The sequence below is a fragment of the Anabas testudineus genome, chromosome 22 (genome assembly GCF_900324465.2).
Source record: "Anabas testudineus chromosome 22, fAnaTes1.2, whole genome shotgun sequence".
Taxonomy (NCBI): Eukaryota; Metazoa; Chordata; class Actinopteri; order Anabantiformes; family Anabantidae; genus Anabas; species Anabas testudineus.
The window spans coordinates 7,626,575-7,654,414 of NC_046630.1; the positions used below are offsets into that span (position 1 = coordinate 7,626,575).

Consider the following 27,840-nt stretch of genomic DNA (forward strand, 5'->3'; position numbering starts at 1 on the left):
TAATTTCACAGTTCAAATTGATGCGAAAATGTAATTCTGTTGTTTCTTGAACACTGCTAAACAAAAATTAGAATTACGGTGATGGCATAGATTTATTTTTTCCTTGCATTTATGTAAATTTGTACAATTTGTGAGCAGGAATATATATATAATGTGTTTATGGCAGACAATACTGTGAGCTAATCTAAACTTTTAATTTAGTAAAAATAAAAACACACCTTTAATTATGTTTGTGGGGCAGAGGCTAAGCAGAGAAGTTAATTGCTACATTAGATTCGGTTTCCCTACTTTCCACTTTTTAATTGTGTCTCAGTGAAATTTGTTTTCAGGACGCGCTGCAGAGAATCAGCTTGATGCCCGGAGGAGTTCAGTCATTTTGAACAGGCAACTCTTCAGCCACCTGACCCGGCTGTCAGGACCCACCCGCTCCCCGCAGATCATGGATGCAGGAAGCTACGGAGCCGGCTTCGGTGAGGATAATAAATCATTCATTTCTGGTGATGAAGCTGCGAATGACTGTGTTCGGCGGCTGGTGATTGTTGTGTTTTGGAGACGGTAGCTGACTGTGAATAAACGGGACCTTGGATAATAATGTAGTTTCTCTTTGGTGGAGGTAGCGTTAGCTAGCTGCTGCGGCTAACGTTAAATGTCAGGTAGCGTTAGCAGCCGTGTGTTTAAATACTATTTACGGGCCCTGGGGGCGAATACTACTTAAAGTAAAGCTGTGTTCACCACTCAGACTTTAATATATGGTGAAGTCAGCTGTTTACTCCTCTCTGTAGCCAGTGTGACAACTCTGAGGATTGTCATTGAAACAGTCCGGATGTCCACACTGAGCATTGATTGGACGGAGGAGACACGCTGAACTTTCCTATTGGACAAAGACCATTGAACTCTGTGTTTACCTCTGTTAGAGCTCCTAAAACACCTGAGTCTGGTTTAAAGTATCTGCAATAATCACGATTCTCCCCTATGATTCTCTTTCTCTGGGCCTGATTAGTTGTATCCAACGTGCCCTTATTCACTCTGCATCAGATGGTTTGTGCTCATTTAATTAAACATCACACATCTTAATTTGGAAACATGCACTATGTGAGGATAATATAAACAAACATGGTTTAGATCCTAAAACGAGGCCTAAGGGCCTTTTGAAAAATCTGCGATACAACACTATGGAATAATGTACGACTAGGGGTGGGCAATATTTTACTAGTAGTAAACAAAAGTAAAATGAACAATAATTTCACTCAGTTTAGGGGTTAAAACTTTGTATATGAATGAAATATTTCCTTGACCCCTTGCTGTATCTAGGCTCTCTATATTTTTACAGCAGCACTTCTGAATGGCTCCTCATTGGGTTGTCTTTGAATAAACAAAATGCCACTCCCTCCATCAGTTCTTTCCAGTGTTCACTTATTTTATTGTTGGGAGAGCCACTGGTAAATGCGCTGACATTATTATGCTGCTGTTCTAACATGTGCCATGATCTTCTCCTTATATTGGTGGTGTTTGTGTTTGAGCTGGTGAAACAATTTGTTGGTTCTGGTTTCTGACACAACCTGCAAATCACAAATATTTGATTCACTTGTGATTTGTTGCTGAACCATTTGCAAACAACAGATTAGGCTCTTTTTAACTCTTCCTCAGCCTTACATCTCACTTACACCATCATGTGAGTTATATGTTGGATTAGTTTTTTTAAAAAAAAGGAAAATGCTGTTTGTTCCCTCGAACGTTCGTTAATTTCTTTATTGAGAATATTTGCTGCATTTCTGTGTGACTGTAAACTTTGTTACATTGGTTGGATGAAACAAGACATTTGGAGAAATGACCTTGGGTTAACATTCAATGATCACGTTTTTAGGAGGAGATGCTCCCAGAAATCAAAAACTGCTTGATACCTCTAAACAAACTCAAAAAGTTTTGATTCGTTTCATTATTTTCCCTCTATTTAAAGAAACAATCTGATCAGTAATAATAATAATAATAATAATAATAATAATAATAATAATTGGAAACTGTGGAGCTGTAAGTAATGCTTTACTAACTTTGCAAATAATCAAAGTGCCAGAAACCAACTGACATCCACTTTGCCCAGTTGCCAATCTAGCTGAAATAAATTGAACTTCATACTTCAAACTCTTACTGCTGCTAAATACATAAATGTGCATGTTTAGACATACACCTAGAGAAGAGGATTTGGCACATCGCCTTGGCTAAAGGAAGAGTGTTGGAGGTGTTAGCAAATTACCACTTTCCTACTGTGTTTGTCAAGTTTGGCAGCACACTAAAATTGCGCACACACACACACACACGCAGTATGGGAAATGTATCCAAAAGCATTTATAAAATCTGATGTTTGAAGCACTTGAAGGTTTCTCACTCAGTATCATATGACTCCTGTGCAATTTGACTCCTGTGCTTCTGTATCAAATATTCTTTTTCCTATTATTTTCTTATTTAAATGGTTTCTCATCTCATTTGACACCACTTCCCAAGCAACGTCTCCATTCACTGTTTTTCCAGGCATACACTTGAGGATGTGGTTACAGGGGGTCCTGGTGCTGTCTCTGCTCTCTGCAGTGTCTGGGGGTGCAGACTCCAAAGCCGTCACAACCACCCTCACAACCAAATGGGCTGATACTCCTTTGCTGCTGGAGGCCAGGTACCACACTGCAGTAGCAGCCATTTGGCTGACATTAAATTTAGGAAGCAGATAATAGATAAATCAATGTCCTGAGGGCTCATATGGCCATTACTGGGACTGTCCTCTGAGTCAGTTTAAACTTATTTCTCGTTGATGTGTCCTTGGGCAAGACTGAATATTTAAAGGATACAGTTGCTGTACTGTTGGCTGGCACTGACCCAGTAATCTAACTTTTGCAGGATGAAAACTTTCTCTAGATTTACATACAGTAAACATAAAGTGTGTTGGATATATGTTCATGCTCTCATTTTGTCTTTATCTTCATCCCCAGTGAGTTCCTGGCAGAGGAGAGTCAGGAGATGTTCTGGGACTTTGTTGAGGCCAATCAAAACATAGAAGGGCAGCATGATGGTAATGTAAAGCTGCTTTAGGCGCTCTAAACCTGTTTTCACTTTTAGTCTCTGTGTTGTGCTGCATCTGAATTTATGATGTGCATGCAAAACTCTTGGCAGCAAATGCATCGTCAGTGTTTTTGCCAAGCACTTACTCGAGCAATAACATGATAGAAAAGAGCTGCAGACTGTATTTCTTTTTGGTTCATTTGTGTAACAATTAAATCATAACTCCTGAGCCAGGGGTGTAAAAAGCAGTTGAGTAGATGTACAACCATAACAACATCAGCACAGTGTTTACAAATGACCTCTGTATGTGCAGACACAGATCAGGCCTACTATGACCTGCTCGTGAAGAAAGCCAGTGCCTTGCTCAGCTCCGTCCAGATGAACATGCTGAAGTTCGCCCTGTCACTTAGAGCCTACTCTGCTACAGTACACTCCTTCCAACAGGTACCAGCAGGGTGACTTACATTTAGCTTCCAAAGGCTTAACACATCAAGCAGACTGAATGGGAATGTGCTTGCATATGTTGACTGATCTTACTGTTTCTTCATATTTTTAGATAGCGTCCAACGAGCCTCCTCCATCTGGCTGCTCAGCTTTTTTTAGTGTCCATGGAGAGAAGACGTGCAATGCAGAAAGTTTAGCAGCTTTGTTGAAAAATGCACCTGAAAGGTATTTGAAGCTATATCTATACAAGAAAAAATGAGAGTTATAAATCATTAACGTAGGGGATGGCCTTTATAATTGACATCACTATCTGTCTTTCAGGCCGAAGCCATACCTTTTCAAAGGTGATCACACATACCCAGGATCAAATCCAGATGCTCCTGTTGTCATTCTCTATGGCGAGTTTGGAAAACCAGACTTCCAGAGGCTTCACCAAATCATAACACCCAAAGTGTATGAAGGCCAGGCTACTTATGTGCTTCGTCATTACGTGGCTGTAGGTGCTCCTCACACTCAAAAAAAAAAAGATCAACTTGACATGTTATGATACTGACAATACTACTGACAGTACTACATATACACTGTCCATATTTACTGGCTTTTGTCACAGCTTCTAGAAACTTTCAACAGTTTTAAAAATGAGCAATATTTAATAGTAAACTTATTAATACAGAGGGTGTTTCTCACATTTTGTCAAATATAAAAAGCAAAGTAGTACGTAAGTAATTACTTTCATTTTATTACATTGGTGCGTTTTTTTAGTGTAAATTTATCTGGATGTAAAAAATTTTCAACCAGACATTGTGCTTTTAAAATGCCAATGCAAGGGGAAGGTGCCTTTCCGCTAGAAGTCTGTGAATGACCTACAGTTAAAAGATAGTTTAGAAAATGTGTGTTCTAGTTGCCAGCATGTGAATTATTTCTATATATGAAGCAAGATGATTATTTAATATAAAAACTAGTTTAATTGGACTGCTCATTTACACCTGGGCTGAAAAGTGCTTCTCCAATTTATCACATCACAAAGTTAGATTGCTTCCTTTCTCACATGCAAATACAGTTGATACGTTTTTCCCTGTAATTAGGCTAAATTATTCCCACCATCTGTCTGCTTAGCATGAATTCCCAGACACTGGAGACGTTGTAACACTTAGTGCCATTTCTTTTTACTTTTTCTACTTTTAACAAAGCTTAGGGCCAGTCAAATGACAGTTTAGTTTCTTCAGCCCTTAGCAAGCAACAACTGGTTATCTGCATGTGAAAGCTGTCAAAGTAGCGTGTTTGCAGGTTTTTCTGCTGCACATATAACAAAGATGAGGTTAAATACAAAGAATAGAATAGAAGCCAATTGGGCAAACACTGTAGCTGCAGTAAAATGAGTAAAACACCTCGGTTGCTGTCTATTAAATTTCTTCATGCTTTCTCCTTTTCCTGTAGAATCCAAGTGAAAAGAAAGTTTATCTTTCTGGTTATGGAGTGGAGCTGGCAATCAAAAGCCAGGAGTACAAGGCAAAGGATGACACACAAGTCCAAGGTGCACATACACAAGAACATACCCAAGACATCCCATGATGGTGTAATCCCAGAGGAGTCCTAATGTGAATAACGAGTTAATTGATTGTGCTTTCAGGGGCGGAGGTGAACACTACAGTGATCGGAGAGAATGATCCAGTGGATGAGGTCCAGGGATTTCTATTTGGCAAACTCAAGTGAGTGGTTCTGTGTCAGGCCATGATAAAAAGCTTGAATTTGTTCCAAGAACTGCACCACGCTCACTCTAGCCAAGATTTACTCCAAGTTTTTTTCTTTTGGTTGTTTTCTTCTTCTTCTCATTCGGATCTCCCCCGTAAGCACTGATCATAACCTTTTTATCTCAGTGAAACGTACCTAAAAATAAACAAATCCACGAGTCTATCCACCCTGCCATAATTTGAGCATTTAACACATGCATTTACACTCTGTTACTCTTTGTTTTGTTCTTTCTCTAGGACTCTCTACCCAGAGTTAAAAGAGCAGTTGAAAGAGTTGAGGAAACATTTAGTAGAAAGCACCAATGAAATGGCACCTCTGAAAGTCTGGCAAATGCAAGGTGAGTTTCCTTCCAAATCAAATTCCACCGTTTTCCCATCTCAGCAAAATTGCTGTTCTTCTTCTGTGTCCTCCTGCAAAATAATTGGATTTGTGTTTGCAAACAGGCCACACAGGAAGTAGCGGTTTGTGCACTTTGATATTGCATCAGCTATATTGTAAATTATTGTACTTAACCGACCGTTGACAGAAGAGTAAAACAGATATCTAAAACTGACAAAACCAACATCATGAAAGGCTAACAAAATTCATTTGAAGCCTGCAAAGCAAACACTAAAGTCAAACCCTTCTTCATCTTACAGGTAACAGCTTTAGGCATTATTTTGGTCTAGCAGGTTAAGCCAAAACTTAGTGAAGATAATTATTTAAAGGCAACAATTCTAGGACCCCATCTTGCTTTCTTGACTCAGGGCAGATCGTTCTCTTGTTACAGTTTCACACAAGTGTGGTTTTGCAGTTTTACAGATATCTGTTCATCTCACCACTAAACTAAATATTGAAACCTGAGCCAAAGATGCAAATGTAGCTTAACTTCACTTCTGTTTAAATTACAGTTTTTCAAATGAGCATCAACACATGGCTGCAGGATTTTTTCTAATATATCAGAGGAAAGTTACTCAATAAAAAGTTGTATATTTTACAGTACAAGGCACCTTTTTTTGTCATGAATCAACCTGTTTGCCACCATTTCTAAGTTCCTGTTGCAGTTGTTATTAATTTTCAGAATCAATTATTTCTTGATGCAAGCTTTTTAACCAGCAGACATGAAATCAAAACACACTTAAACACTTTATGACACACTATCAGTCACCAGGCGAGAGGGTGAGTCACCAAAACTGTCGAATCAGTGCTTAATCCGTCAGCCAGCACAACTTCATGTTTACAGCAACAATATATTTTTTTCCTGATGCTGAACAAATAAACAAATAAAGTTGTGAACGCACCTTCAGCAGCACTTCACAGTATGCGATTAGCTTTGATTTATTGGACAATAAAATATTTTATTGTAACGATGCCCTGTGATTCACTAAAAGCTTTGAAACTAATTCCAGTGGGTGAATTGGCATCCACGCATTTCATCAGTTTGATTTATTTCCAATATACATTGGTCATAACTAACTAAAAGATCATTAATGTTGACTTCTGTTGCTTTAACAGTGATATCACGGCATCAGTGACTCAACTTCTGCTACTAATAATATATCCGTCTAGTTCTGTAATCAATAACTGCAGTCGATCAGTCCTCTTGATACATTTGAGACATAATATCTTGAACATATGAGAACACTGTCTTCTGCAGTATTAAAGCATTATTGATTAGGATTACATCATCTGTTGAATCTTAGACTTAATTGTCAGTGCTTTTAAATTTTGTCCATTTCTCTTGGCTCACACAAACATAGAGACATTTTTTTCTCCCTTTACTGGTTCACATGCATTTTTTTTTAACCATGCAAAAAGTTCCTTATTTGTATCAGACGCTGTGGTCAGGATGTGAGCATGATTGTGGTGAATAAAGCATGTGAAGAGATGAGTCGGTTCAGCTTGACTGTTATGTTGGCACCTGTCTTTATGCTGGGGCTTTCCACTGGGGCTCATTAGCTAAGCCTGTTTACAGAGAGAGGGAGCCCTCCAGGGGCTAATAATCACATAGGCTACAACACTATTACAGAGATGCTCACTGCATTGAAATAATCCTCACAACACTTTCTCTTTCATTGAAAACAAAAGGTCTTTATGCACACACAGTGTCATTCCTACACGTAAAAATATTTGAACCACTTGTATGTGTTTTTATTTCAGTCTATTTTCTTAATTCTTGTCTTAAATTATTTTAATAATTAAGTCTTACTTGAAATCATTTTTTACGTAATTTTGTAGCTGCACTAACAACATGGCTCGAGGTCAGTACATGATTGATCGCTATGCAATTTGACAAACAAACATTAATTATTCATTTGATCGCTTATCTCAATGACAATGCTTGTTAGCATTGTCAGTATGATCATGTTAGCATTCTGACGTTAACATTTACAGCACAAGTGCAGCCTCAGTCTTGGTGCTGTGAAATGAAAGCTGCAGTAACATTTGTCTTGTTCTGTAATTTTTTTAACCTTTATTCTTTAGAAACTTTGTGCACTAATTCTTTGCACACAGAGTACAGCTGCTGACAAATGATCATGCTGGTTTTATTTTGTTAAAATGTTCTCTCATCTTTTTCTTTCCCTTGTTGCCTGCTTCTCCTTCCACCCACATTTTCTTTTATAGATCTCAGTTTCCAGACAGCAGCTCGTATACTTGCTGCTCCTGCTGTTGATGCCCTCAACGTTATGAAAGACCTCAGTCAGAACTTCCCTACTAAAGCCAGGTAAAGAAACAAAACAACAGAAAGAGTAGCTGCAGAAAAAAAAAAGTTTTGGTTTACACAGATATTGATTAGTCTGCACTTTTACAGTTCAGGTTGTGTGTTTTCACAGATCCATCACTAAAACAGTGGTCAGCTCGGAGATACGTAACGAGATTGGTGAAAATCAGAAGGTACATGTTGTTATTTAACCATTCACCCTTTATTTCCTATTCCATCAGTCTTTTTCATCCCCATTTCGATATTTTTAACACATTAATGAATGAGGCTGGACTTACTTCATGTTTTTCATCATCAAGAACCAACAGTGTGTTAATCTGTCTCTGTTATTTCCAACCTCCTTTTTCGGTCTGTCAGCCCCAGCCCCATCTGTTCCAGCTGAAGGCATGCATTTTTAATAATGGGTCACTGATATATTGTTTAAATTTTAAAAAGGACTAACTACTGTCCTTAAATAGCTGCATAGTGTAGTTTTTAGCCAATGTTGCTTAAACAATAGAAAAGTGTTTTTGTTTGGGACTCCGCCATGAATTGATACGCATGTAAGAGCAGGAAGGAAGGGGGACAGAGAGAGTGACATGAAACACATGGTCAGCATCTCAAATCCCTAGATCATCAGACACCCCGCTGCTGTCACTTTTGTTATTGTAAATGTCATATTTCAGTATCACACAGCAGTTATACTTTTCTTTCAAAGAAAATTATGATGCATGATTTTGCCTAATATGAGGAAACTTCATGGTATAAGCAGTCAGATCCATCTTCCATTTCAAACACTGAAGACATGACTGTATAAATTTTAACTCTACTATATTTTCTTCACATCTTTATCCCCTGTTATTTGCCCTGTGTTGTTGTTGTTATCCAACATGTCCGTATTCTTACCTTCCTGCTGACTGTGTTGTTGAATGCTCAGGGATAATTTAGGTCTAGTTGTTTACCAATCTAATCTAATAAAGGAGAACAATAAAGAAAAGCAGATAGCATTACTGCAAGCAGCCACAACCACAACCCCTCCGCCTCTTTTCCTTTGTCTTTAGGGAAATATCTCAAAATTAGATCTGCCCTTCCTGTTTTTGTTTTTTTTTGTTCCCCTCGCTTTTTATGATGTGATAAATTGTAAACAACATCTGACTTGAAAAGCATTCAGTTTCTGACAGCGTGTTTGCTTTGCCCTGCTAATGGAATAGGTAATCACCCTTTTTTCCTTGTCAAATGCCCCCCCTCCTCCCATGCCTGTGTGCCTCCTCACCTCCCCTTCCTCCTCCTCCTCAGGCTTTCCTCATATTATCTTGGTGTGCAGACAGGAGTTTGGGTGTGTGGTGGGGTTGAGCAGCAAACGTCGTAATTACTGAATCGGTGATTCATTCGGCAGGAGCAGTGAATCCTGCAGCGAGAAATGATTATTGATTGAAGTAGTTTGGACACATGCACTTGAACGCCAACGTGTCTCTGCCACACACACACACACACACACAGTCAAACACACACATGCTGTTTCAGTGGGATGAACAATATTTGTGTTAATCATGTCTTGTTGTAATTGCAGTGTCTAGAGTATGATTAATCTGATGTCTTTGTCTTTCTATAATGAGATTTGACTGCACCAGAACGACTTTGAGCTTTCCTTTTGCAGACACAGAAATACACACAACTTCTCACACAGTGTACAAACACACATTCACACACCCTTTCTCTAATAATTAGATTTGTTTAGTGTGGGGTTTGATCGCTCTAAACAGACGGACTTTAAACAGAGCTGTCAGTGCTTGTTTGGAGCTGTCGACGTGTCTTGTTACGGCTTCGTATTGACTGTTGCCTCTAGTTTTACAGTATAATTGAGTACTTGATGACCAGCTTTGATGATACGTTCTACACTTCGTGGCGATCTCCTCAGCTGGAGTTGAGGGGGAGTTGTAGGGTTTGATGTGAACAGGACGTCATGTTGACGTTTCTCTCTCTGTAGTTTTTCAAAGGAACTCTGGGGCTACAGCCTGGAGATTCAGCACTCTTTATCAATGGGCTGCATATAGATCTGGACACACAAGACATCTTCAGGTACACACACACATCTGTATACACACTAATAATCTGTGTGAAATATCTTTAGTTCTATTTCTATTACAAAAATGTATTGCATTAATTTATTCCTTATTCATTTATTATTAGTGACATTGTACATTGTTGTGAATTGAATATGTTAGTTTTGGATTGTTTGGAGACTGTTTTTACTATTTGATATAATATAAACTGAAAAATCACCAAAGCCTACCGTAGATAACCACACTAACTTTTGTCACTTGTTACCTGCAGTGTGTTTGAGGTCCTGCGCAGTGAGGCAAGGGTGATGGAGGGTCTGCGCTCCCTGCTGATTGAGTCGCCCTACATTCACGACATCCTAAAGCTCAACGTCCAGCCTTCTGACTCAGACTACGCCGTCGACATCCGCAACTCTGCAATCAATGTAAGAAATCACTTAACCAAAATCCTGTCAAACTAATCACACTTTTAATTAAGTTCTTATTCTGGAAACATATTACAGTTTAATTGTTGAATCACAGTTTTTAATTGTGCATTGACAGGAAGATCTTCAATTATTTTAATAATTAGTGGTAATGGAAAACTTTTCCTTTTCTCAGACCTTTCTTTTAGGTAAAAGTAGAAACATCACAATCTAGAAATAAAGTTAAGCATTAAAAAAATGTAGAGTACCTAAAGTGATACTATTGTAATATAATGTGCATTTATGTGCACATCACTTGTTGCAGCTGGTAATAATAGGAATAGTTGTTAATTTCTGCACTGTTGGGTATTTTGTGCAAGATCACAATATGATCTATTGTTGATCATATTTTGAATTATGAATCCCAGCCTAAATTGTACTGTAGTGTTTACCAGTATATAATTGGTTAATTGCTTTTTCATGCCAGTAATGAGAATATCGTTAGAATGTTGTTTGAATTCATTATTTTATAACAAACATTTTATTAATAGACATTGAAAATAATTGTTATTTGTGGCCTCAGCTTCTAGCTGCCAGCAATTAAGCTATTTCCTGTTGGTATGTGTCTGCTGTTGGGCTGAAGCCATTTCATTTCTCGTTTCTTTTTTAGTGGATTAATAATTTGGAGACAGACCACAGGTACAGCTCGTGGCCCTACAACGTGCAGGAGCTGCTCAGGCCCACCTTCCCTGGAGTCATCAGACAGATACGGAAGAACTTCCACAATCTAGTGCGTCCAAACCTGATGAATCAGCACCGTATAAATCAAAATGGGTCTGAATTCTTGTGAAACATATCTATGTGTGTGTTTGTTTTGCAGGTGATTATTCTGGACCCAACCCAGGAGAACGCTTCTGAGCTGTTGAGTGTTGCAGAGATGTTTTATGCTAACAACATCCCACTCAGGTTGGTATTTGTGTCACCAGGGATATGGTGGACTATTCCTGTTATGATAAATTTTTTATGTAATGGACGTTAAATGTATTTTCTGATAAATATGCCAATAACAAAGCAATGAAGTGTATTTTTATTGCTCCATGGTAACTGCAAAAACAAGGAAAATCAAAAGAGAAATTGCAGATGCAGTCAGCTGGGAAGTGTTAAAATCCATTTTAATTTAGGAGTTTTGTCAGGCACGTTTGGTAGACCTTTGATACCTCACTGCATGGGGTGTCTTGGGATATTAAGTTTGTTTGAATACTGATGAAGCAGTCAGCGTACGCTTTGCATTTTAACTGTCCAAGTCCATGGGAGAGTTTGGTTTTGAAACTTCTGTAATCTCTGTGTGCATTTTAGGATTGGGTTGGTGTTTGTGGTTTCACATGATGATGATATAGACGGTATGCAGGACACGGGAGTGGCGCTGGTCCGAGCCTACAACTACATCAGGGATGAAGTGGACAGTCAGAGTGCTTTTGAAGCTGTCATTTCTGTGAGTCAACCTTTTACAAACACTCTGATGAAGCATTGTTCAATGTCAATGTTGTTGACCACCCATCTTATCTTTTCCTCCGCATTTCCCTCTTTCTCTTTAGATGTTTAACCGAGTGCCTATCGGTGGACAGCTGAGTGTTGGGGATGTAGTTAAAGTTTTGGAGAAGAGGTTTCCCTACGTGGAGGTCAGCAGCGTCCTGGGAGCTGACTCCAGCTACGACGGAAACAGGAAGGTGAGACAAGCCCAAAGCTTCCAACTTTTTCTTCATACTGTCAGGGTTAGAGAAAAATGTATAATTATGACTGCAGTAAGACTGCAGTGTGCTGCAGTATTGCAACAAGAGCAGACAATAGAACAAACATGGAGACAAAAGTTCAATAGTAGGCAACACTTTAAGATTAAGATTCAAACATGTTCAGTGTTTAACAATGCAAAAGGTCATCTGGGCTTTCAGGTTTGTGCAGCCTCATAGCTGAATGCCGATGTGTTTGTACTGATCCTGTGAGCCAAACACATTTCATATCATATGTGTGTTTAAAAATTCATACAGTGAAAGCACATGAGAAAATGCAATTTGTTTGGTTTATAGATTTTAGTTAACCTGCCTGAAAAAATGTTAAAATAGTCAAACCACTTAACAGAATGGATTAGCAGTGAAGATTCTTAGTCATCCAGGTTTGTTATCTGGAAGTTAACTCAAGTTCAGATAGCATGGATTAGCATTTCCAGGTCCTGCTTAAACACGAGCGCTATTGATAATTGTACCTCCTGATGTTTCCTCTTCCAGGAAGGACGAGCATACTATGAGCAGACAGGAGTGGGCCCATTGCCTGTGGTCATGTACAACGGCATACCTTACCAGCGTGAACAGCTGGACTCAGATGAACTAGAGACCGTCACTATGCAAAAGATCCTGGAAACGACCTCCTTCTATCAGAGAGCCGTCTACCTGGTCAGTTAGAACACACACATACACACACACACCTTATATGATCAGTGTCTTCATAATTTAACACTATATTTTATTACACTTAGATAAAATGTACTGAATAAAGGCAGCTATCATCCTTTTGTGTATTGATATGCAGCAGAAAAATATGGTTGACTCTAACACTTTAACAAAAATTGAGTTGAATCTCATCAAATAAAAGTTAGCGGAGCAGGCTACATATTTACAAATAGTTAATTTCTGATTAACACCACTGGGGATATTCATTCATTTATGTTTTGTTTTTTAAATTAGCTCAATCTACTACAAAGTGTATATGTAATGAAGTTTAATTTAAAGAAACCTAAAAACTAAAAGAGATGAGCAAGAGAGTTTTAGATCACGTCTTTCTTTTAAGTTGAGCTATTGAAAAGAGTCGTTCATTTTTACAAGCACACTGTCAAGGATTGTAGTGATTAAATAAAATCTCTTTCCGACAGGATCTTTGTGAGCATGCCATCTGTCACACTCTCCTGTTTTAATGTCGTCCCAGCACTCAGACGAGCCAAATCTTTGAAATGGTGTTTTCAAAGGTTTTCTAAGGCATTTGAGCACAGTTAGGAGTGTTTAATTTGTTTGCTGTACCAGTCTTAGTGCACTGGAGTGTTAGTCATTACTCTTGTTTTCTCCTTTTTAATGTTTAATCCGAACTTGTTGGAGGAAAACTTTTCAGTCGATACACAAGCATCAGTAACTGCAGTGAAAAAGCTATTAACACTTGAGAGGAGCTTGGGATGAAAAGCAGGCAGAAAAGGACCTCCTGTATCACTGTCGAGTCTGCAGTAACAGTGAAGAATGTCCTCTCACAATGACTCCTTTTCCATCCTGAATCACAGGGTGAGCTGGCAACAGATCACGATGTTGTGGACTTCATCATGAACCAACCCAACGTTGTTCCTCGCATCAATCCCAGAGTGCTGTCCACCAGCAGGACGTACCTGGATCTGTCTGATACAAGTGAGTACGCATTAGTAATCTCAAATGGTATTAATGCAAATAATATATAGTGAAGTACTTTCCCACTTTTACAGCTTTGCGTTATATTTACAGAACTGTGCAAAGGTCTTTTTTTTTGGTTTGGCAATGCTATTATAATCATATACATATACATTTCTTAGTATCTTTATTATAATACAACTAGAGCCATAGGAAATATGTACACAGTATTAAAAAAAACACAAAAATATATTTTTAAAAACTGCTTCTATAGGCTAAAGCAACAAATATTATATAGAGTGTACAGAGGAATCTGCAGAGGACAGGGACAAAAACACAGATGGAAGAACTGATGAGAAGTTTGATGAGAAGTTTGTCAGTGTTTCTTCTTTAAGAAACCATAAGGGTCCACAGTCTGAAGAAGATTAACTAAGAATTTCTTTTGTGAAAGGAGGATGACAACCAAGAAACCACTTTTTGTGTTTTCTAGTCGTTTAATGTAAAAACACTAAAGCCTTAGACTTTTGCACAGTATTGTAAATGCTATTAATTAAGTTTTTGGAAGGCAGGTTCAAATTAAATCCTTGTTTTTTTTTTTTATTGGCAGCTAAACTTATATAGCATAAAAGGTGACATAAATGGCAGTAAAAGACAATTTAAGACCGAAACTGATGCATCCCTAGTAGACATTCAGACATCTGCCTTAAAGTAGCCATATTTCATATATATTTTTATATCATATTTGGCATTTGCCGCATAAGCTTCAGTTCACTCCTCTTTCCCTTTGTTCAGATAACTTCTTTGTAGACGACTATGCTCGCTTCTCGACTCTGGACATCACACAGAAGAGCACCGCTGTGGCCAACAGCATGAACTACATGACTAAGAAAGGTAAAAGTGTGTAGATTCATATGGTATCTGGCAGCTAGTGATATATAAACAAACCCGGAAAGGATGTGACTGTTTATGGAGTTTTTGGCTGTTTCTGTGGAAGAGACTTCGTCATCTTCATGTATTCTCCTTCTGTCCTCTCCTCCTTTTCCTCCACTTATTTATGTGTTTCAAAACTGTTCCTGAATCAGGGATGACCACCACCAACCGGCATGGTAATCACCCTTTTCTTCCACATTTTCCCTCTCCTACTCACTTGCTCTTTTTTTCTGCTCTTTGTGAACAACATTGGCAGAGCTTAGACGTGTTTGTGAATCCACAATCACTCCTCCATCTGTGTTGCATTTCTCAGAGGACACAAACGACTCATTTACACACATGTGATGACTGTGTATTAGGTTCTGAAGTATGATTATTAATGAATGTTTTTATACATAACTGCCTAACGTTGTTATTACATCCTTTACAATGAAAGCATGACACTTCATTGGTTGTTCACTGGGTGTTTCTTGTTGTAGCTGCATGAAGAATGACATGCTGTTTCATTTGTTTTTTTTGAGCATGACAAAAGTTTGACTGTTCTGATAAAGAAGCAGGATTGGAAAACTGAACAGCATGAATATAATAACTTTTTATATTTTATATATTCTTGTTTATTACAGCCCAGTGTGTTACTCACCTAAGACTGTATGACTCATCTGTTTTAACTCCAGTTTACCTGTGTGGCCTCACTGTAGTACTTTATTCTGGCCATTAGTGTTTCTTTTTCTGTGGTTGTCAGATGATGGCTTCATCCGTCCTGTGACCTTCTGGGTGGTTGGAGACTTTGACAAGCCCTCAGGACGTCAGCTCCTTTACGATGCCATCAGACACATGGTATAAAAACTCTTATTATGACATAGTCGTAGGGCTGTTGGAATCGTATTGATATGAATATTTAAACATTGTTATCCTTTACTTTTGCACTACGGTTGTCATAAATAAAACAGAAAACCCTGTGTATTTTACACAGTTGGCTTTAGTGGTGTTTAGAGGATTCTGTTACCCGTTTATGCTGATCTAAGTTAAATGCTGATTGAAGCTTTACTTTTTTACAGACACAAATAAGAGTGTTTCCAAAAATGTCCTTCCTCTCAGGTCCTTCCTCTCTGTTATCATGACCATAACATATGAAATAAGAGTAGATAGCCGGAGCACAAGTTCTTCCATTTTTCTTTTTGCCATCAACAGATTTTCAAAGATGAACTCTTTTACCATTAAACTAATGACAAATTCTTCCATAACTAAACAACAGAAAACCAGCAATAATGCCCGTCTGGGGATGATCAACAACCCATCAGCTGCTCCATCTGCTGAGACAAGCCGTGTGGCCAGAGCGATCTGGGCTGCCATGCAGACACAAACTGCCAACAATGCGAAGAACTTCATCACCAAAATGTCTAAAGAAGAAGCTGCCGTTGCCTTAGAGAAGGGAGTCGACATTGGAGAGTTTGCTGTTGGGGTGAGAGGAGATAACGTCACTCATCTATGCAGGATCATGAACATGTTTCTAAACGTTCAAAGTGCTTGTTCCCATTTCTTCTGCCATGACTCAAATAACACTTATCCGTTCCCCATTTAGAATTTTAATTTTCTCTTATCAACTGCCTACAAGTTATCTATTTTTCCTTCAGGGTATGGATGTGTCATTGTTCAAGAGTGCATATGAAAGTCCCAAATTTGACTTCCTGCTCTCCCACGCTGCCTACTGCCGAGATGTGCTCAAATTGAAGAAAGGACAGAGAGCGGTTATCAGCAACGGAAGAGTGAGTCACATTCCTGTTTATTGTTAAAAATCGACAGATATTGTTTGTATTTATTAATAGATGTGTACATTTTCCTGCAGTTACTGTAGGAATATTTCTTAATACTTCTTATTTACAGATCATAGGTCCACTGGAGGAGCAGGAGGTGTTTAACCAGGATGACTTCCTGCTTTTGGAGAGCATCATCCTGAAGACGTCTGGAGAGCGAATCAAAAGCAAAGTGCAGCAGTTTGGAATTGAGGAGGACAGGTGCGTCTTGGATTTTATTTTGTTTTTACAAGGTGAAACAGTCTGCTGCTCCTTCAGGAACCTCATAGAGAAATCTTTTTGTTGGGTTTTGTGAGATAACACAACCGTGTGGTTCTTTCAGAGCTAGCGACCTTGTGATGAAGGTGGACGCTCTGCTCTCATCTCAACCCAAAGGAGAAGCCAGGGTAGAATATGGCTTTGCCGATGACCGCTACAGGTAAAGTTCACACTTCAGACTTCATAATGCAGACAAGCAGGTTTTCTTTACTCCTTTAGGAGACCTTACAAAGTGAATATTAAAAAATACTGGGTGATTCAATCTTTTTCTATCTTCTACATAAAATGATAAATAAGTTAAGATGCTATGTTCACTCTAGAAATGGTGGTAAATACAAGATAAACTGTAAAAATAAGTGTTTTGTTGATGATTTATTTGGTCTTTGGCAGTGCTGTGAAGATCCGTCCTAAAGAGGGAGACATGTACTTTGATGTTGTTGCTGTGGTGGATCCAGTGACCAGGGATGCACAGAAACTAGCTCCTCTGCTACTGGTCGGTTAAATGTGGTTCCTATTAGCACTGAATCATCATCTCTCTTTTTCTGTGTTACTGATGAGCTGATTAACTTCCGCTCACTTTGACCACATCTTTTTTCCAATCCGTCTTCACTGTCCCCTCGTCCTCATGTGGTCTCTTTTCACCTGCAGGTTCTGAAGCAGCTGATAAATGTGAATTTACGGGTCTTCATGAACTGCCAATCCAAACTGTCAGAAATCCCTCTGAAGAGGTGAGGACACAAAGTTTTTCTTCCTTGTGAATGCTCAAACCATTATGACCAGCTACACCTTGGACTTTCTGCTTGCTCCATTTTCTTTTTCACCTTAAATGAGACACTGAATCATTGTGAAGCCGTTGGATCTTTGCGGTTTTTACATCCTGTAAATGTAAGAGGAACCATTATCATATGCTTAGAGCTCATTGTTTTTTTATCAATATTTCTTACTAACAAACATGTGAAACTGATTTATTAATTAGTAATTATTACAAACACCTGAGTATTGTCTTTGCTTTTGCTTAGCTGACAGATTGGGGGATTTTAGAAGTTGATCAAGTGGCTCCACTGTGCTTTCTTCCAGTTTTTACCGTTACGTGTTGGAACCGGAGGTGGTATTTCAGGCTGACGGTAGTTTCTCTCCTGGCCCCATGGCCAAGTTCCTGGACATGCCTCAGTCTCCGCTCTTCACTCTGAACCTTAACACTCCCGAGAGCTGGATGGTCGAGTCTGTGCACACCCGCTATGACCTGGACAACATCTATCTGGAGGAGGTAAAGAAAATGTGTCTGGATTCAATCTCAGGATCAGTTGTAGTGAAATATTTAAAAGTTGTTTTCTTTTTTTTTCCATTTTCAACATTTAAGTCTCTAAAGCCTAAATGTATCAACCCACTGCACTCTGGTCTCAGAATGAGTGTTTTAATGCTGGTCTAATTGTGTGTATCAGTTAAGGTGTGAGCTTCTCTCTAGCTTGTCACCATTAGACTCCAAATGGAGGAGGGTATTATAATATTTGTTTTGGCTGAAAGCATTTTTGAGAGTGCAGGTGAAGGTTTTTTATATTTCTTTCCTCTTAAATGTATAATTTAATTCAGAGCAATATAATAAACAGCTACACCAGAAAGACAACTTGCATCATGCTTCGTTAAAGTGAACTCTGTCATATGCAGAGGATTTCTAAATCTTCTGTATTTACTTATGTGCTGAGGATTTTTTAGACCTTCCACTCTTCCTTTCCTTGCTGTCATCCTTGGGCTTATTCTCGATCCACTGTTGTTGCGTGTCTTTAAAACGCCTGAATACTGAGCTACACAAAATAAACTTTACTTGTTCTGACTCCTGGTGTCTGCAGGTGGAGAATATTGTAGCAGCTGAGTATGAATTGGAGCATCTTTTGCTGGAAGGCCATTGTTTTGATGTCAGCTCAGGTCAGCCACCTCGTGGCCTCCAGTTCACCCTGGGAACCGCCTCCGAGCCGGTAATCGTGGACACAATTGTTATGGCAAACCTGGTAAGCTATCGAGTCAATATCGAGACCTTAAAGCAGAACCAAAAATAGCTTTTAAAGTTTGTTAATACTTCTTCTCAGTGCAATACTTTGCAAAACTCTGTGCTCTGTTTTGCTCTGTAGGGTTACTTCCAGCTGAAGGCCAACCCTGGCGCCTGGATCCTGAAGATGAGGAAAGGACGCTCTGATGAAATCTACAAGATTTACAGGTGAGAATGTGGAGAGTTAACTATATCCCATCACATCAGTTTTTTACCTTCGGCCTGATCTTTTTCTTCTCCCTCTTCTTTCTTCACATTTCAGCCACGACGGGACAGATTCTCCAGCAGACTCAGACGACATTATTGTTGTCCTGAACAACTTCAAGAGCAGAATCATTAAAGTCAAGGTTAGTTTACCCGTGATAACATGATGACTGTCTGGCACTATAGCACAGAATCAGTGATAGGTACAGAAAATGCTCTTCAATACAGTTGAATTTTTCTCCTCATATAAATCCAGGACGGTGAGTTAGTGACTAGTCACTTCCAGTCTCCAATTTCTCTGCTTTCTCATGAATTTTAATAAGCAGAAGAGACTCCAGTCTATGTACATGCGTTTACAAATTCATGGATGTGGCCACATGAAGACACACTTTTGAACCACAGACAAAACTACATTCTGTCACCTGCTTTGCTTTTTTAATGTTTTTAACATATCTGATAGGACAGGTGGGCTCCAGTAACATGAAGAGAACAAAATGAATACGTAAATAAATTAACAAGAACAGAATTAATGAATAAAGAGAAAAATAAAAAAAAAAGAGGAGAATTTTGACTGTGGCCCAATTTGTTTTCATTTGTAAGCTAATGAAGTCATAAATTAAAGCCCCTATATGTGCAGTTTTATTTACCATTGCTGTCTCTCACAGTTTATTGTTGTTACTTCCATTAGGAGCTGCCAGAGTCATGTTTCTTTGTCTTGTTGTCCTTACACATTAACAAACCTCTCTCACCAGCTGTTGCAGATTAAATGTTGATAAATCTACATCACAGCATCCACAGCAGCACATGTTCTGTGCATGCAGTGTGTCACAATTAACATCTCACAAAAGTGCTGCTTGAAACTGACTTTCCGAATAGCGTTGCTTTGGTTTTGCCACAAATATAATCAAGAAATTAACAATTGAAGTAATGACTGACATAAACCAGCCCAATGCAAAATCTCAGATTCTTATTTCTAACTAAGTCATGTTTTGTCCTCCGTAAGAGCTAGACGAGGTAACAATGATGGTCATTTAAATAGTAGAAATAAACATTGAATGCTCAAGATAACTGGATGAACAAAATCTAAAAACACAGGTCCAGAAGAAACCAGAAAAGTTCAACGAAGAGCTGCTGAGTGATGGCACTGAAGAGAACGACACTGGCTTCTGGAAATCTCTGACCAGGTACGACTCAAGGATACAAAACATTCACAAGGGTCTGTTTTGCCTGTTAAAGCAAAGATGTCCTAGCACAGCCGCAACTGTGCACTCTGTTGTAAGCTACTTGACAGCCCTGCTCCACACTTGGCTCTATTAACTTCTCATCTAATAAATGAGTTTCTGCAGATCAACATGAAAAGTTTTTGGGCCTGAAACTCTGCAAAAGTAATCAGTGGAAAATGTTCAGTATTTCAAGAGGGAAGCTGGTCTTTCCCAGAAAAACGTTAGACTGACATATATATATGCCTGTTTTTCATGATCCTGTGTGACTGATTAAATCCTGCATTGACTCAATTTGCTAGGAGTGCAGCTCTTCCTGTGACCCTGCAGCCATTTCTAATATGAGGTTTTGCATAATGTAGAGCATCTGGCCTAAAACCAAAATGTTCTGTCATAAACTGTGACAAATTATCTGTGTGATTAAAAACAAACGGCTCATAGAAACTCAGTGAATCTTAGAAAATGAATATATATTGTTTATATTTAAGAGTAACATCATTTAGAGCATTATCTCTGTCTATGCTCTTACAAACTTTAACCCTGTATCATCTCTATATAGGCTGAGATCTTTTAATTTAGCGTCTTCTTTCTTGGAGACCAGCTACAGTTATAATCTCCCAAATGTGTTGTATTGTTGTGTCGTTCAGAGGCTTCACAGGTGGAGGGAACATAGAGGAGCCAAAGCAGCCGAAAGACGATGTGATCAACATCTTCTCCGTGGCCTCGGGGCATCTGTATGAGAGGTTCCTCCGGTGAGTTTCAGATATGTGACCAGACCAAGAAAAGGGGGATTGGCCTATGAACCAAAATCCTTGAAAACTAACATCTCTTCTTATTATGTGTACAAAGACTTTATTGATTTAAGTGACTTTGTTCTCCCAGCTCTGTCGCCACCTGTCTTCTGATTTCATTCCTCTTCCCTCACAGGATTATGATGCTGTCAGTTCTGAAGAACACCAAAACTCCTGTCAAGTTCTGGTTCCTCAAGAACTACCTGTCGCCAACTTTCAAGGTAAGATTTTTCTTTTTTTTTTTTTACTGGTGCTACTTTAAAAAGTCAGCTGGCATCCCACCATTGATGTGGAGATTTCCTCTGATGGCTGCAGCTTTGTCTGTGAACCTCTGTGAAGCTCTGGAAATCAAGGGGAAACATGGAGCAGGGATGTGATTTTATTTATTTTTTTTTTTTTTATTCTCCTGATAAATGTGTCCTGCCTCTCAGTTCCACTCATCATTACCATTCATGTTTTTACATGCTGCATTTACTTCTTGTGCATTACAATTTTATTCCCTTGTAAAAGAGATTCATGAGTTATTTTGCTTCCTTAACCCAGATTATGACGCTATCCATTATGAGTCTTATTTTATTCACTGTTTACTCAGTAGTAACTCAAGTTCTGCAGTATAAATTAATCCTCATAACAAAAATAGAAATGCAAATTAGACATAGACATATCATCAGCTTAATGAAGTATTTATTTCAAATTTATTTTGATTTCTCCTGGAAATTGTGGAGATTTATGAGTTTTATGTGAGGTTTTTAAAAAAAAACAAACAAAAAAAACATTAGCACCTGTCACATCTCCAAAGCCCAACCTGTTGTACAGATGTATCTGTACTAACACTCTAAATCTTACTCTCACTTAATATTCTGGATTTTGATCTCATGCACATGTGGTTTTTATAGTTTCTGGTTGTTTGAACTCTCCTCCATTAGAATTTATGCTCTATTCTGGAGTCCCAGTCCTAACCAGGATACAAGTGTTATTGCTGTGAGCTAAACATTATTACAGATATTAATTATATCACCATTATCTACTTATCATACTCCATGTTAAAGTAATTGTCTTAACCAGATTTCCTATATTTACTGCTTGGAAGGATTACATTACTCTCTAATTATTATTATTTATTAAGTGCTGACTTCACTGTATCAGTTCCAAAATTTCCTACTGATCAATACATAAACTCATTGGTCTGTTTTCGCCTTGCAGGAGTTCATTCCCCACATGGCTAAAGAATACGGTTTCCAGTATGAGCTGGTGCAGTATAAGTGGCCTCGCTGGTTACACCAACAGACAGAGAAGCAGAGGATCATCTGGGGCTACAAGATCCTGTTCCTGGACGTGTTGTTTCCTCTTGCTGTTGACAAGATCCTCTTTGTGGATGCTGATCAGGTGAGCTCCTACGTAGCTGTGCAAACAATGAAATCACTATCATTTTGTGCACACAATCAGACATAATCACACGCTTCCTCAAGCTAATCCTGTTCACGCCTCGTCCTCTTCTCCTTCAGATTGTACGTACAGACCTGAAGGAGCTGCGCGACTTTGACTTGGAGGGAGCTCCGTATGGTTACACCCCGTTCTGCGAGAGTCGGAGGGAGATGGACGGCTACCGTTTCTGGAAGTCCGGCTACTGGGCGAGTCACCTCGCAGGCCGCAAGTATCACATCAGGTACTGAACTGATAGTTCAGCTGCAATGTGCCGCATAAATCAGTGCTGTGTCAAAAGTAAAATATGCTCACAAGCTCTTTTCTGGAGCATTTTTCCTACCTTCATGCATATTTCATGTGTTACTGTCATTTATCCTCTGCAGTGCCCTGTATGTGGTCGACCTGAAGAAGTTCAGGAAAATAGCTGCAGGAGACCGGCTCAGAGGACAGTACCAGGGGCTCAGCCAAGACCCCAACAGTCTTTCCAACCTGGACCAGGTCTGGAACTGTCTCTCACTCACCCTTATGGAATACGACTCACATCATCACCATTTGTTTTCAAATTAGTTGAATACTTCTTAGTGATTCGGACTGTAAGAAGCCCTGACAGTGAAATCTTTGTGCTCAATGAATCTGAGATTCAAGAGTTACTATTAAATTGAGAAGGGTTCACAGTATTTTATTGTTTTGTCTAACTCAGATTTTATATTTAAAAAATAAAAAAACAGACTATGACACTGCACAGTGGGAAGTAGTGATTAAACAGATGCTTCTTTTCATGCTTTTCTGAAGAATTTCATAGTAAATTCCGAGTATAATGAATCTAAAGCTTTGACGTGACGTCTCCTGTGATGATTCATGACTTTCTCATGAGTCTCACTGTCTGTTCTCTTTCTTTTTTTAGGATCTGCCCAACAACATGATCCACCAAGTGCCCATCAAGTCTCTGCCTCAGGAGTGGCTGTGGTGTGAGACCTGGTGTGACGACTTCTCCAAGAAGAGCGCTAAGACGATAGACCTGGTAACAACAGTCTGTTTATGTAAAGATGAGATCAGAACCAAACGGCACAAACGTGTCTAGTCATAGACTCATAGTGCTGGATAGTGTAGCAGTGACGTCACTGCGAATCCTGGCTGTGGCTGACCTCCAGTAGGGAGTAGTGACTTTGATCAGGTGTAAATGTTGACTCCCCATAAAGACGACAGCTTTTCTATTAAGGGCCATGCTTCCTAACAGCCACTAGAGGGCAGTATAGATAAAGATGAACTCCCTATGCTTTTATTTGTATAAAGGATATTTTTTTAAACACAGAGTGGTAGATTCAGATTTATTTTCCCTCCCAGTGAATAATAGTTGATTCTTTTATGTTTATTCTCATCTTTTGTGATTTCAGTGTAACAACCCTATGACCAAGGAGCCCAAACTGCAGGCGGCCGTGAGGATCGTGTCTGAGTGGACAGATTATGACCAAGAGATTAAACGTCTGCAAACCAGAGTCCAGGAGGGAGCAAACCACAGAACAAAGCAGCAAGGCACAGGTAATGAGCACGCGCAGCCCGTATCTGCAGATACAGCTTGAACATTAATAACGACGACTAATGTTTCTCTGCTGCTGTGTCTCTCCGCCAGATGTTCACAGCGAGTTGTGATCAGTGGGATGAGGCGGTGAACTGGACTCTGTTTAAAGAGTCTGTTTCATGAAGAGGCTCCTCTCATGCCTTGGGGACTGTTGACAGCCTGACCACAAACCACTGCTAAGTTGTTGAAACATTTCCCTTTTTGTTTTTTGTTGTTTGTTTGTTTTTTCAAGGAGAGTTAAAGTGGTCCGGTTGAAGAATTGTTTTTGATTTGTGTGTATGTGAGAGGTGAGAATGTATTTTGTAAGGTGGACATAGGGTCTGTTTTATTTTTCAGAATCATTTTCGTTCCCTTGTATTAGATGTCAGTCTGTGTATGTTTTCACTGATTGAAATTCTTGTTCTGGCTGTGGTTGAAGCACAAAGGGAGGAGGACTCACTGCTGGTTAACTTGGGCTTTGATCTCTGACAAACCAAACATCTGGTTGTGAGAAGGATTTCTGCTCATTCGCTGGGATAAAGCATGAATTTTAAACCTGCTGTTAATAATGTACTCGTTTTTGGACCGTGAGACGAGGCCTGGGGCTAATGTTTGAAATCAGTTTTGTGAATAAAGGTTTTTTTTAATACGACAGATTCTTTCAAAATGCCTGTGAAAATGAGCTGAAACCTGATCATTTCTTACTGATTACGTCTGATGAAATGCTTCAAACATTAAATAAAAAACTTTAATGACTCATTTTTAAGTACAGTTTACCAGGCGTTATGAATCTCTTCACAGGTATAGTGTCATTTTTGCACAGAGATTGTTCAACTAGTCATATGTTTAAGAATCACCAGAAGCCTATAGCAGATGTTTAGAGCCCAATCTAAATTTAACAGCACTTACTTGTAAGGGAATGTGTATAGAATTTAGAAATGAGGTTAATTAAGTCACCAGGTATTTGACATGAAGATAATCAGCAGGCTCGACTTAATCCTGTTTCTCTTGGGAGTAAAAAATGTCACTGTAACTCCCAGGGAAAATGACATGACTACTATGACGTTAAAATTGAGCTGAAAAATGTTTGTTGGTAACATCCGTGCATTTGTAATTATCCTCTTTTGATTGTCAGATATTTTCGTTAAATAAAATTCCCCTAATAAAGAAGTGCTACAGTGAATTGTCATTTTGTGTAATTTATAATTGGAGTTGAGTTTTTTATTATTTTTGGTCTAAACAGAATTCATCTTTAGATCATTTATATGTAAATGTCCTGTACTGATTCAGGGGTACTTGTTGCTAATAGTACATTGGAAAGGTGAACTTACGTATGTGTAGGATAGGGCTCAGCCAGCTGACAGAACTGTATAAACAGATGAAAACATGAACTCAAAGTAACATGATAAAGAGTTGGCAGCAGTAGCTCAGGTGGTAAAGCAGTTGCCTACGAATCCCAGGGTGACGGGTTCAATTCCTGGTTCCTCCTTGGACAAGACACCAAAACATGTACATGTCCAGCCACAATATCCCCAAGGGAAAAATAGTGTTCATTATTATTTTACATTTAGTCATATGCTTTTATCCAAAGCATCTTAGGCAGGGTAAGGAGCCCTACTAGAGGAAAGCCACAGCTGGGATTTGATCCCCAGTCTCCCACATGGAAGGTGAGGTTCTTACCACTGCACTAACCAGCTGCTATAACTATCATTATTATTATTTTATTATTATTATCGAGTCCAGGCTCTACTGCTCTAAGTGATAGTAGCAAAAATCCTAAACAAAGTTCACTGTCTGAGAAATAAGTCACACACTTTCACGTTCACACATTTTGCAGTTTTAAACAACATCCAGTGCTGGGTTTTGTCAGTGAAGGGGAACTGGAGTTCATCTGAAACAGTTTTTGGGACAAACACCAGAACAAAAGCTTGAGAAACTGCTCTACTGAATATGTAACGGATCTATCACTGTATCTCCAACTTGGGTAAGAAAACACCAAAATGATTTTGGTCATTTTGTTTTTTTCAGACTGAAGAAACTCTCGGTGTCCTGTAACTAAAATACAGCTGCAGTTGGATTATGGTCGTGGATGTCGATGCATGACATTGCTCTCCTCTCCTCTCTTTCTGAAACCAGTGAGGATCTATTTTCCTACATGTTCGGTACCTTGATGCTGCCCTCCACACACAAAACCCTGTTACTGGAAGGTTTTAGATTTTTATTGTGATCCATTTGAAAAAAGGTTTTACAAAAGGTAACATTCAATTTTTACACCAATTCTTTAAAAAAAATCACTTAAAATAAGGTTTTGATACAACAAATTCAGTTAACTAAGTAATGGCTTCTATAAACAAGGTGAAAATAAGATAATATACATGTAAATGAATGCTACAAACATAAGGACAAACTCAGGAAAAGATTACATTAATTAAAATAATAATAAAAAATAAAATCCAAAAGAAATGGCATGATTGTTTTCCTTTTGACTTGAGTGACATCTGGCCAGAATTACCAACAGAGCAGTTATTGCAAAACTAATCCCACATCATCTGGTATCCAACTGGAATGTTCGATGACAAAAACGCCCCCGAGGGCCGACTGATTTGTTGGATCCGTTTCTCGGTTTCCTCCACATGGCAACATCGGTGCAGGTTTTCCTCCTGCGGTCATGTTCGTCTGACGTGAATGCGAACGGCTCTGCAGGAATTCAGAGGTATCGTCTCCACACTTCAAAAAAAATCTACGATCGTTATGTGGCTCCGTTTTTAGACGACACTCAGTTCAGCAAAGATACATGGAAAATTGAAACACAATGTGCATTTACATTAAAAAATATAGAATATAGGAAAGAAAAATAAAGATGTGTTTTGATGTGGACAAGCACAGCGTGTCGTGTACTTGTGAGGACAGATGAGACATTCTGTTCAAATTGACCAGATTCTGGAAGAAGTTGCCCTCCTTCGAAGCGGCTTGCATCCATTTCTTTTCCCCTCGAGGTGGAAAACGTCATTTAACAGTGACATTGTCATCCTACTATCCCATCCCCACCAGGTGAACCTCTCGCTCCCTTTAACCCAGCACAGCATGACGTCAGTGTCACCATCCTGTGGGAGAGGTTCCACATTTTGGGAAAAAAGAAAACACTTCACCTTCTTGCTGGCAGATTGGAAATTCGTTGTTTAATTAGTAGAAATACAAAAGGGTTAAAACTGTTTTGGCTATTTTTACAGGGAGCTATGGCTATTTCTTGACTAGGAATGATAAATTCCTTCACTTGCTAAACCGCCTGGAATAAAACCCTCCATTAAACTCCTAGTTGCTTTTACACTTTGCTCTCTGCACGATTAAACAAACAAGACACTCAGCGTTGTATGTTAAATGTAAGTTAGGCGTCTTCTGTCGGTGGATTCAGATTTTCCACACAGACATGGGAGTTGTATTAATCTTCTAATAAGTCAGCAAGAACATAAATGCACCAATTTCCCAAAATGTCAAACCGTCCGTTTAGAAACAAAAGCATTAGTTCATGGCAGTTCGGCACAAATGTTGCACTACTTAACTCTGATTTTATCAGAGCTCTCCGGAGATCAAAATTCATCATCTTCGCGAGGCTTACTACTTCCTTGTCTCTCTTCCTAAAACGCCTTCTCGCCATCCTCTCCGTTTCACAAAAACACATATATATCCGTTACAATTACGTCATCTGCAAAGCTTAAAATAACACATGCACCTCCAGCATTTTTATACAAGAGTATGATACAAAATAAGGCATTTCATTGTGTTGAGTAT

At 38.9% G+C, this 27,840-nt stretch overlaps 1 protein-coding gene across 1 annotated transcript; it reads left to right on the forward strand.

Moving 5' to 3' along the window:
* The first annotated feature begins 351 nt into the window (after window positions 1-351).
* uggt1 (UDP-glucose glycoprotein glucosyltransferase 1) lies at window positions 352-25,238 on the forward strand. Its single transcript, XM_026339799.2, has 40 exons — window positions 352-470; window positions 2,527-2,665; window positions 2,979-3,058; window positions 3,362-3,492; window positions 3,605-3,717; window positions 3,814-3,988; window positions 4,930-5,026; window positions 5,123-5,201; window positions 5,481-5,581; window positions 7,849-7,948; window positions 8,058-8,118; window positions 9,912-10,003; window positions 10,259-10,409; window positions 11,059-11,178; window positions 11,269-11,354; window positions 11,745-11,880; window positions 11,984-12,115; window positions 12,671-12,835; window positions 13,708-13,828; window positions 14,600-14,698; window positions 15,480-15,574; window positions 15,993-16,199; window positions 16,372-16,503; window positions 16,622-16,752; window positions 16,874-16,969; window positions 17,200-17,302; window positions 17,458-17,537; window positions 17,887-18,076; window positions 18,657-18,815; window positions 18,936-19,021; window positions 19,116-19,200; window positions 20,153-20,241; window positions 20,925-21,029; window positions 21,205-21,289; window positions 22,272-22,454; window positions 22,574-22,734; window positions 22,877-22,991; window positions 23,398-23,514; window positions 23,888-24,032; window positions 24,124-25,238. The coding sequence occupies exons 1-40, from the start codon at window positions 440-442 to the stop codon at window positions 24,141-24,143; spliced, it is 4,593 nt and encodes a 1,530-aa protein (XP_026195584.1). The 5' UTR covers window positions 352-439; the 3' UTR covers window positions 24,144-25,238.
* The last annotated feature ends 2,602 nt before the right edge of the window (window positions 25,239-27,840 follow it).

Coding starts and splice junctions, on each gene's coding strand:
- uggt1 (XM_026339799.2), top strand. CDS start 440: ATGGATGCAGGAAGCTACGGAGCCGGCTTCG. Junction 3,493..3,604: donor CAGTACACTCCTTCCAACAG/GTACCAGCAGGG, acceptor TCATATTTTTAG/ATAGCGTCCAACGAGCCTCC. Junction 22,735..22,876: donor GGCCGCAAGTATCACATCAG/GTACTGAACTGA, acceptor TATCCTCTGCAG/TGCCCTGTATGTGGTCGACC.